A 12,095-nucleotide genomic window follows, 5' to 3' on the forward strand; every position below is an offset into this window, starting at 1 on the left:
CATCAAAATCGGGCAAGGGAATCGAGGTTCAGGCCTTAATGAGTCAACTAAGATATTTTGTCAACATAAAGAACGAACAAATGGTAAAATTGTTTCTTTCCCGACCAGATATGTTTATACAGTGTTTGTTCGAAAAGTTGCCGTTTCTGCAAGTCCTGTTTATACGTCCACCGTCTATGTCCGAAATGTTTGCATGACCATGGTTCCAAAGCGGCTTCCAAAATGTTTTCCCGATAACAAATCTCATTTACTTTATCGCAAGAGTGGCCAGGGTGGTTAGAAATGATAAGTCACAGCTGCCCATACCATCAATTGAGATAAAAAATTACTTCGGTAGGCGCAAATTCTTGTACATTCGTTCGGTTAAGTGAATGCTATCATTTTGGGAGCGTACGAATTGCTTTGTTGGAAGTGATACCATATTACCACGTGCAACATTTCAGCCAAATCGGGTATGAATTACGCCCTCTTGAAGCTCAAGAAATCAAGACCCAAAATCGGTTTATATGGCAGCTATATTAAAGCATTGACCAATTTGGCCCATTTGCAATCACAATCGACCTACGCTAATAAAAAGTATTTGTGCAAAATTTCAAAGTTCTAGCTTTACTCTTTCGAAAGTAAGCTGTTTTCGACAGACAGACGGAAGGGCGCACGGACGGACGAACATGGCTAGATCGACTCAAAATGTCATGACGATCAAAAATATATACTTTATGGGATTTAGACGCGTATTTCAAGGCGTTACAAAGGGAATGACATAGTATACCCCCGTCCTATGGTGGAAGGTATACTAAATTTTTGTATACAAAATTTTTTTAATCCGTTTTTCGCATTTGGCCCATGCGGCAGCTTTCTTCGGGATGATTTTTCACCAGTTTTGACCCTCTGTAGCAGATTTGGGTCATCGCAGGCTGAGTGCAACATTTACTAAGTTATGTCAACCCTACGCTGTTTTTGTTCGTAATTGTGCAATTTGGTACAAACTTTGCTACAACCTGTCTCATACACAAGTCATTGGTTAAATCAAATGGCGTGAACCAAATCTACGATTGGCCAATAATGTTTTCTTCACTTCAAAAATGTTTTCGAGTGAAGTCGACGTGCACGGGAGACCGGTACTCTCTTCATAGTTCGCAACCTCGTGGCCCTGTGCTACCATTTTGAACCACCGATATACACTTTGTGCCTTTTGCAGTTGTCCAATGTATATTCACCATTTGCCACAGTTAACATTCGGACTGGGCTAGACCCAGAGGTCTCAATGTTAACCCAGAGAAGACTGATATATGCCTGTTTACGAGGAAGACGAAGGTGGACCAATTTAACGCATCACGTTTCCTCAATAAGACGATTTCGATATCTGACAAGGTTAAATACTTAGGTGTGATCTTGGACAGGAAACTGAATTGGTAGTGTCACATTCAGGAGTGTACTGGGAAGGCTCATGATTAGACCAATACTTACTTACACCTCAGGTGGACTGCCATGGAGAAAAAGTGCAACATATGGACCATATAACAGGTTAAGAGAAAATGTTGTCTTGGCATAAGCGGAGCGATGAGGACCACGCCCACTAGGGCACTGGAGACTATTCTAGATATCCGACCCATTGACATACAAATTTAGTGTGAGGCAGCCACTGCGGCTATGAGACTTAAGGCGATGGGAGAATTGATTGAGGATGGGAGCAGCTCATAACATAGCGGTATAATCGTGGCGACGATAGGAAACCTGGAAGGAAGGGGAGAGGTTTGCGATCGGATACCTGAGATGAACCTTGAAGTCGAGTGCGAGGCACTGCTGCCATCGGCACAGTCTTGAATAGACGGAACACTAGTATTGCCATCTGGAAGATCATGTTACATGAAAGGGCAGACGATATGGCGGTGACCAGATCGAGAAAAGACGAGGCTATTACTGAAAGGAAGCAAGGAAGAGGTTAGTATAGTTATTGGTATCATAACGGGACACATAGGAATACGAGCTCACTTATGCAAAATCGGTGAGGCAACTGATAGCATGTGTAGGTGCTGCGGGGAAGATGATGAGACGTTGGAGCATTTTCTTTGTCATTGCCCGGCTTTCGCGTTCAACAGACATCGGTACTTAGGTGGGGACACCATAACAGACATGAACCAACTTAGGGGAGTGGTATTGAAAACAATTAAGGATTTTGTAAGTAGCACGGAATTCCTAACTTAAAATTTTCTTTTTAGAGGTTACTTTATAGTTTTTTAGAACGCACAACAAGCCGATTACTGGCGGATTAATATCTGCACCCTCTTTTCAACCTAACCTAACCTAATCTTACCCTTTTCCTTAGTGGAATGTTCATGGACATAAAATTTGCATCTGTTCTGTTATAATTCTCAACAACTGTGTTAAGTACGATCCAAATCGGTCTATAACCAGATATGGCTCCCATATTTTAGCAGAATCCATGGTGGTGGGATAACAAGTTTCGGCCCGGCCGAACTTAGCAAGATTTTACTTGTTTTATACCCAACACCGAAAGATGGGGGTATATTCATTTTGTCATTCCGTTTGCAACACATCGAAATATCCATTTCCGACCCTATAAAGTATACGTATTCTTGATCAGCGTAAAAATCTGAGACGATCTAGACATGTCCGTCCGTCTATCTGTTGAAATCACTCTACAGTCTTTAAAATGAAGATATTGAGCTGGAATTTTGCACAGATACTTTTTTTTGTCCATAAGCAGATTAAGTTCGAAGATGGGCTATATCGGACTATATCTTCATATAGCCCCCATATAGACCGATCGGCCGATTTAAAGTCTTAGGCCCTTAAAAGCCACATTTATTATCCGATTTTGTTGAAATATGGGATAGTGAGTTTTGTTAGGCCCTTCGATATCCTTCGTCAATTTGGCCCAGATCGGTCCAGATTTGGATATAGCTGCCATATAGACCGATCCTCCGATTTAGGGTTTAGGCCCACAAAAACCGCACTTATTATCCGATTTCGCTGAAATTTGAGACAGTGAGTTGTGTTAGGCTTTTCGACATCCTTCGTCAATTCGGCTCAGATCGGTCCAGATTTGGATATAGCTGCCATATAGAGCGATCCTCCGATTTAGGGTCTTAGGCCCATGAAAGGCGCATTTATAATCCGTTTTCACTGAAATCTGACACAGTGACTTATTTTAGCCTTTCAGATCGTTTTATTTTTAGATATAGCTACTAAAAGGATCATTATTTTGTTATATACAATTGAAAAATTACTTTTATTCATTGGTCCAAATCGGAACGTATTTCGATGTAGCTGCTATTGGTATAAGGTATGCACTTTTCATCGGATTTTGACGAAAGGTGGTTTACATATATACCCGAGATGGTGGGTATCCAAAGATCGGCCCGGCCCGGCTGAACTTAATGCCTTTTTACTTCATACTAAATTTTATACTTGTCAACATAAGTAAGGGACATAAGTGACAACATAACACTACAAAATAATGGAATACTTAATAATTGATAATAATAATAATTGAGTCAACATTTTAATATCTCATCCGTTCTCCACGCCCAAATTACTTTCATTAGATTCTGTTATTATCCCGATTAGTCTACTTGCCCTGGTCAAATAGAGACATCAAACCGGTACTTACCCACAAATTTTGATTTTTACTTTCCTCCAGATCGGAAATTAATGTTTAGATATATGAAGAATGTAATGAACAAATTGATAGACTACAAGATCTTTAGAACATTGATTAAAATTTAAACGCTGGGCCGTGTCTTACATATTTGCTGTGATAAAGATAATGATTTTCACATTCTGTATTCAAACTTAGACAAACCTATTTTGCCAAAATAATTAAAAAAAAGTAGGGTATACATATAGATGCACTTTTTTAGACTTATTAAATTTAATTCTCAACGTTTTGTTTTCTCTCCAATCTACCTTATATAGCATGGAAGAAGATCCTATGGAGGAGTTTCAGGTTGGTGATGAGAAATCCATTGTCTTAAGAGTACCTAAACCCGTGCCACCACCACCAGGTTAGTATGTTATACCATTATGACCATTTCTTGTGCTTTTCCCGCAAAAACCTTGCATGAAGTTTTTTTCCCCCCCCAATGAATTTTTCTAGCATGGCCCAACCCAGGATAAACATCTCCCCGAGTTTTTGCATGAGATTTGATTTGACACACAAATGCCTAATAAATGAACTAAAACATAATTTTATTTGTAGAATTTACCCCCACTCCACTGCTAGGCTCCCGTTGTTGGCATCCGGTTATGTGGAACCCACCTCCACCACCTCCCCCGCCAAAGAAAAAGAAAACTAAAACCGAAATCGATGAAGAGGGCAATGAGGTGGTCATTGAGTTGAGCGAAGATGAGTCTTCCGAAGATGAAGAGGAGGTAGGACGCCAACAACCATATTGAAACCTTTCTTTAATTACTTTCTTACAATATTAACCCATTACAATGTCTTTTTGTTTTTGTATATATTTCCTCTCCAACGAGTAGAAGGAGGCACCACATCATCGCATCATACGCAATATTCGACGTTTCTTCACCGAAGTGGGTGACAATGTTGAATTGAGAAACCGCATTACCGAGGATATGCTCTTGGCTTTGCCCACAGTTTCCAAAAACACATAATAAACGCAAAAGCCTCCGTTATACTTTGTCAAATTATTTCCTTAATTTAACTAAAATTGTAGTTGGAATTTATTTGATTATATTTTTTACGATAATTTATTTATAACCATTATGCCGATACTAGAATAAATAACCCTTTAGCTGCTTACCTGTTGAATATCCTTATAATAGTATTTTTTTTTAAATTTTGCATAAAAAATTCAAGTATGAAATTGACTTTTTACCTCATAGAAAGAAAATTTGAAAAAAATTCACTTCGACAATTTTAGTCCATCGCGTTACCAAAGCAGCGACAGACCAAAGCCTCCGGTGGGAATCGAACCACCACCTCTACAATGGTAATTCGAGTTCGCGACCAACTAAGCTCCCGGAGGGCTACGGTATATTATTTATGTATTCCTTGCACTATGAATGGTATAAGAAGGTTGGGTTTTAACGGGTTAAGTTTTTCCGGATGGAAAAACTGATTGCTAATTGTACCCAAACGTCATCCGTGAAAATGAAAAGTCTTCTGTATGTTCTGCCATTTTACCATGGAGAAACTCACAAATGAGCAACGATTGCAAATCGATCAAATTTTAAGAGCCCTGCAATAAAATAGGAACAAATATTCCTGATAGCCATGGTATTTAAAGTGGATCAGGTCATGAAATTGCTCTGGCCCGTCAGGTTCTTCTTCGGGGCCATCGAGAAGATTCAAATTCTAAATCAAAACCAGTAAGGAAAGGCAAAAGTCGGGTGTTGCCGGCTATATAATACCCTACACCACCACGCATGTAGTACTTTTTATATGTAGAACTTTTCTCGAAATCTAGTCAGACTTTAATTTCGACACCAATTGAAATAGGAATTTAGATCCTTGTAAGATTTTCCTACCATAAGACAAAAGATTTGAATTTCCACATCTTCAAAAGGCCATATCGGATAAAAGATTATATGGGAGTTATATCGATACCTGTTCCAATTTGAATGACAAATACTGGGACATGAAATAGAAAATATCAGGCTCTATATTGTAGAGATGTGACCAAAATTCTGGATTTTACTGCCTTAAAAGTCCATATCGGACGAAATATACACATTGAAGCTATATCTAAATTAGGATTGATTGTAATAAAATTTTGCGCACCTATTGGAACGTCAATTTAAACGTCTTATGCAAAATCCGACGAAAATTGTGGATTCTACAGCCTTAAAGGTCATATCGGATGAAAGATATATATGGGAGCTATATCTAAATCTACACCGATTTTTATGAAATTTTGCACATACATTGACACGACTCCACGCCAAATTTGGTGAAGATCGGACGAATATTGTAGCTTCTATAGCCTTAATAGTTCAAATCGGATGAAAGATATATATGGGAGCTACATCTAAATCTGAACCGATTTTGATGAAATTTTGCAGATATGTTAAGATCAGTAACAAAACAGTCCGTGCCAAATTCGTGCAAATCGGTTGAAAATTAGAGCTACTACGGCCATTTAAGTGCAAATCGGGCTACACATATATATGGGAGCTATATCTAAATCTGAACCGATTTTTATGAAATTCTGCACACTTATGGAGACGTCAACTAAAACACCCCATTCCAAATTTTGTAAAGATCAGTGAAAAATGGTGGCTTCTACAGCCTTAAACGGCCATCTCGGATGAAAGATATATATGGGAGCTATATCTAAATCTGGATCGATTTTCTTGAAATTTTCCACACATATTAGAACGTCAAATAAAACAACTCGCGCAAAATATTTTAAAGATCGGACTGAAACTGTGGCTTCTACCGCCTTAAAAGTCCATATCGGATGAAAGATATATATGGGAGCTATATCTAAATCTGAACCGATTTTTATGAAATGTTCCACACATATGTAGACCTCAAATAAAATACTCAATGCCAAATTTTGTAAAGATCGGACGAAAATTGTGGCTTCTACAGCCTTAAAAAGCCATATCGGATGAAAGATATATATGGGAGCTATACCAAAATCAATAGCGTTTGTCCTTGGGCCAAAAAAGTGACATGTGCAAAATTTCGTGACAATCGGACAACAAATACGACCTGCACTTTGACGGACATGGCTAAATCGAATCAGAAAGTGATTCTGAGTCGATCGGTATACTTATCAATGGTTCCAGCTCTTCTCCTTCTTAGCGTTGCAAACAATGCACAAATATAAATATAAATAAATAAATAAATATAAATTTGCCAATCATAGATTTAATAATTAACTAGCTGACCCGGCGTGCTTCGCTACACCCTTAAGTGGCTTTCTAAAATCGAATGTTTCTTTAAATATCATAAAGACGGAGTCCAGAGCAAAAAGTCTTTCTCGAATCTACAATACTTTACTTGTTAATCGTAGGTGTTGGTAAAATCCAAACTATAGCCGATATACAATTTTTAAAGTCCCACAGTTTCTTCCTGGATCAATATTTTTTCAAATTTGGATATATGATATGTACTCTATTGTTAAAGTCCCTTAATTTGAGTTTTATATTGTCCCAATCGGCCAGCGTGTCCGTTAGAGGGATTCTGTGGCTGATCACAGATTGGTACATATCTCCCAAAGCAAAGTTCTAAATGATCCCCTTCGTTCTGCATGAACCTCTGGGGTATATTTGAAGAACCTCAGACACTTGGCCCCTTATATTCTTACTCGACTTTCAAAGACCTTTCACTTAATTCCCATATTGTCTCGGTCGACCTATATGTTAGTGTTTGGGTTTTTTTCTGAGTCTGGCGGCTCCCCAGACGCTTGGTGTCTAAAATTAATATCAGATTCGTATCGGTCCAAATTTTCTTTCGGGAGTTATTTGGTAGCCCGCCACGCCGGTACTCGAATGTGGAAGCCAATACTAAACCTAAATACCTTTCAAGTCCCATATAACCCTGTTCAGACTATTTTTCCTTTTTGGGGAGGAGGAGGGTGAATTTTTGGGCAGTGATGGCAGCCTAATATTTGGTGCCAAATTTGGCAATAAATTCTTATTCTATTCTTAAATACCTTTCATTTGAGTCCCACGTCGTCTCGATCGGTCTCCATTTCCATTTCAAAAGGTTCTTGGAGTGCTGTATGCGGTGGTGAGGCCCACTGTGACATGGGGGCCAATTTCAACATCAAATTCGCATTCCAGTCCATATTACCTTTCATTGGATACTGACCCTTAACACATTGCGTCTGTTTGGGGGTGATTTTTGGGGCGGGACAGCCCGCTGAGTTCTGATCTCATATTTTTATACATGTCTCGTATTCTGCTCCAAAAACCTTTAATTTAAGTCTCATATAGTTCCCATCAATCCACTTTTCATTTTGAATAGTGCTTTTAAAGTAAGGGGGAGGGTCCGCCCCTCCCGAAATCTGTGAAAATTTCAAGAAAATCTGTTCAGTCGTTTTCGAGTCTATACAGAACAAACAAACACACTTCGATTTTTATAATTAAGGAAGAGGTTCAGGATTGTAGGGTCTCCATGGAATACTCTTCTCTGACCATAGCTACATAAGGTTAAGAATGAAACGGACAGCGCCGAGTCCGATAAGATTCCGTAATAAGTTGAAAACCAAAATGACCAAATTCGGAAGACTACTGAGAAGAAAACTTGGGCAAGATAATTTAGATTGTCCATGCATAGAAGACAATAATGACAATGTCAACAGGATTACGACTGCCCAAATAAGGTCTATCGAAGATAGTTGTCCTCTCCGAGAAAGGAAAAACTCGCAACACTGAGAAAGAGGTCCGAGACTTTATAATACAGCACGTTGTAAAAATCGGAAGTTTACTGGGATATGTATGACTCAAGGAATGCAATCAAATTACCAGAGCGGCAAAGCGTGCCATCTGGAAGATTTTCCACGAACAGGTCCAAAGCGCTAATGATGCCGTCAAGATGAAAAAGTTTCTCTCAAAAACCCATGTTCAAACTGAAACGTTAGTAGAGGACATGGGAGTGAGAGCAGAAACAACGGAGAACATGTTGAGGCTTTTGATGAAAACCCATTTTCCACAAGACACGGCGAGACTCACGGAGACACCGGAATCTTGGAATAGTAAGGTTGTTCGAAGGCTTATCATAACGTAATTTATGGTGAAGGAAGCCTTGAGGAGCTTCAAACCATTTAAGACACCAGGACTTGATAGAATATTCCCGACGCTACTGCAGAAGGAGGGGGACTACCTGACGCCCCATCTGGCCTGTATTTTTGCAGCGTGCCTAAGACTTGCTTATATTCCGAAAGCCAGGCAGGAGGTAAGGGTAGTATTTATTTATGCCTAAACCCATCAAGGCAAATAATGCCACACCAAAGGCCTACAGACCTATAAGCCATATGTCCTTTCTACTCAAACCAGTGAAACGTATTGGCGGTATATATTGATATCGAGGAGGCGTTTAGCAATGTGCGGACCACACACACACTGATCCAATCCTTAGGCCAGCAAATGGTGGATCGGGTGAACCATATGCTAGAGACTTGGATAAACCATATGCTAAGGAACCGGTAGATAAATGACATAAATATAAGGGAGAAAGTGGGACAGGGCACGCCGCAGGGGGGCCATTTTATCGCAACTTCTAAGGGTGATCACATTAAACGACCTATTACGGATGCTCGCTGAGGAGGGATTTGAATATGCTACACAGATGTTGTTATAATTCTTCTAAGGGGTAGGGATCCGAATCAGCTATCTAGAAATACCGGAAGGCACGTTTCTTCAATAGAACGATTTCGATATCTGACAATATTAAATACTTAGAAGCGATCTAGGACAGGAAAGTAAATTGGATGTGTCACATTCAGGAGCGTACCGAGAAAGCTCGCGGATGTTGGGCATTATGTTGAAGGCTATGGGGTTGAAATGCGGCCTGAATTCGAAGACTGTCCACTGGCGCTACAGGAGCGTGATAAAACCAATCTTTACTTACGGCTCAGAAGATATGTGGCTGCGATGGAGAAAAAGTGTAACGTATGGATAACACAACTGGTTCAGATAACATATTGTCTTGGAATAGGCGGAACGTTGAGGACCACGACCACTAGTGCATTGGAGGCTATTCTAAATATCCGATCCGTAGACAACAAGATTAAGTGTCTGGCAGCAACTGTGGCTATACGAATTGAGGCGATGAGATAATGGACAGAGGATAAGAGCAGGTCATACCATCGCGATATAATCGAGGTGACGATAGGAAAACTAGAAGGAATGCAATAGGTTTCCGATCAAATACCTGAGATGACACTTGAGGTCGAGTACGATGGACTATTGAGAGCGGCACTCTCGTGGATTGACGGTACTCTAGTACTGCCATATAGAAGATTATGCTAAACGGATGGAAGAAAGCTAGAGGACTAAGTGGGGCTGGGGGTCTACATTGAGAACCCAAGGACTGAGATCTGTTTTAGACTGCCTGACCATAATACGGTCCTGCAGCCGGAGATCCGGGCAATAAAGGAATGCGTGAGGTGGGGTCGTGTTAGTGTGAACATCTTTACGGGCCATCAGAGCAATAACGACCAGGACTGTAAGGGCACGAACAGTCTTGGAGTACACTCCAACTTTGTTCGTGAAGGAGATTAACGCATTCAATAACTATGGTGCGATCCGCATCGTTTGGATGCCGGTCTATAGCGGAGGGGGAATGAAAGAGCAAACGATTTGGCAATGAAGGCCAGAGCACTGCCATCAATGAACTTGGATAACCCCTGTCGGATTGACGTGGTTCGAGTTAAAGGCATGGGCGACGATCAACGAAGCGATCGGTGGGACAACTAAAATTCTATGGTAGGTCTGCACAGTGAGAAGACGAGCCATTTACTGAAAGGAAGTATGAAGTAGGTCAGTATAGCTTTCGGTATTATAACGGGACACATAGGACTACGTGATCACTTATGCAAAATCGGCGCTGCAAGGCATAGCATGTGTAGGGCATGTGGTGAAGATCGTGAGACTTTGGGATATTTCCTGTCATTATCCGGCTTTCGCGGCTTACAGACACCGACACCTAAGTAGGGGTACTATACCAGACATGAAAAAACTTAGAGCGCGTAATATGAAGACAGGGATTTTGCACGGCATTCCTGACTTAGATTCTTTTTCGACGTTCCTTTCTGGTATTTAAAGCGCACAACAAGCCAGTGCGCTCTAGGGACATACGCTTAGGTGTATGTCCATAGTGGCAGGGGCGGATTAATATCCGCAACCTCTTTTCAACCTAACCTAAACTATCCCATACAAGATAAGGACTAAGACCAATGTTTCGAAATTGAATGGACAACATGAATGGTTTTGAATCGCTTAACTGGCTGCATTCAGTTTATGTATGCATTTGTTCGGAAAATCTGGTCGATGAAATTCAGTATTGGAGGGTCTCTATGGAGCATTACTACTCTGACAAATGCTACACTAGGTACAGATCAGCACGGCCAGCGACGAATCCGATAAACTTCCGTAATAAGTTGAAAACCAACTGGCTAAAATTCGGAAGACTACTCAAAAGAACACTTGGGCAAGATAATTTAGATTGCCCAAGCAAAGAAAACATTGACGACAATGTCAACAGGATTACGACTGCACTAGTGGAGTCCTTTGAAGATAGTTGTCTTCTTCGGGAAAGGAAATCAACTCAAGAAACCTCCTGGATGACCGGGGAGATTCGCAACATGGGGAAAGATGTGCGCAGACTTTATAACAGAATTCGTTGTAAAAAATAGAAGTTTACTGGGATGTGTACTAGACACACCTCAAGGAAAACAATAGGACGGCAAAACGTGCCTCCTGGAAGCTTTTCTGCGAACAAACCGATAGCATTAATGACCCCGCCAAGATAAAAAAATTTCTCTGAAGAACCCCTGACACCTAAGTCGACGACAAGGGAGTGAGAGCAGAGACAACGGAGGTCATGTTGAGGCTTTTGATGAAAACGCATTTTCCACTGGATACGACGGGACTCGCGTAGACACTGGAATCTTGGAAAAATTAGGTCGATCGAAGACTTATAATTACGGATTTTATAGTAAAGGAATCCTTGAAGAGTTTTAAACCATTAAAGTCACCCGGAAACGACGAAATATTTCCGACGTTACTACAATAGGAGGTCGACTATCTGGCGCTTCACTTGGTCAGAGTATATGCGTGCCTAGGACTCATATACTCCGAAAACCTGGCAGGAGGAAAGGATGGTATCTATACCTAAGCCCTGCAAAGCAAGTTATGCGACACCATAGGCCTACAGTCCTCTAAGCCTTACGTCCTTTCTGCTCAAAACCATAGAACGTATGGTGGATACCATTATAAAGTAGAACATCCAGCGAGCTGCTCAAATACAAACAGCATGCCTATTTCAATTGTGCATAAAATAGAAGAACCCTTCGATCCCAAGACGTACACACTGGCGGTTTGCATTGACATCGCCGGGGCGTTTAACAATGTGCCGACCAACACATTGACCCAAT

At 40.6% G+C, this 12,095-nt stretch overlaps 1 protein-coding gene across 2 annotated transcripts in view; it reads left to right on the top strand.

Moving 5' to 3' along the window:
- The window catches only part of LOC106088449 (PDZ and LIM domain protein 7), a 39,937-nt gene extending 35,142 nt beyond the window's left edge, over positions 1–4,795 (top strand). For both annotated transcript variants that reach the window (XM_013253972.2, XM_059370184.1), the window contains exons 3-5: positions 3,940–4,028; positions 4,223–4,395; positions 4,504–4,795. In XM_013253972.2, the coding sequence (XP_013109426.1) occupies positions 3,940–4,028; positions 4,223–4,395; positions 4,504–4,638 (397 nt within the window). In that variant the 3' untranslated portion in view covers positions 4,639–4,795. The remainder of the gene's footprint in view (positions 1–3,939; positions 4,029–4,222; positions 4,396–4,503) is intronic.
- The last annotated feature ends 7,300 nt before the right edge of the window (positions 4,796–12,095 follow it).

Source organism: Stomoxys calcitrans, chromosome 5, assembly GCF_963082655.1.
Source record: "Stomoxys calcitrans chromosome 5, idStoCalc2.1, whole genome shotgun sequence".
NCBI lineage: Eukaryota > Metazoa > Arthropoda > Insecta > Diptera > Muscidae > Stomoxys > Stomoxys calcitrans.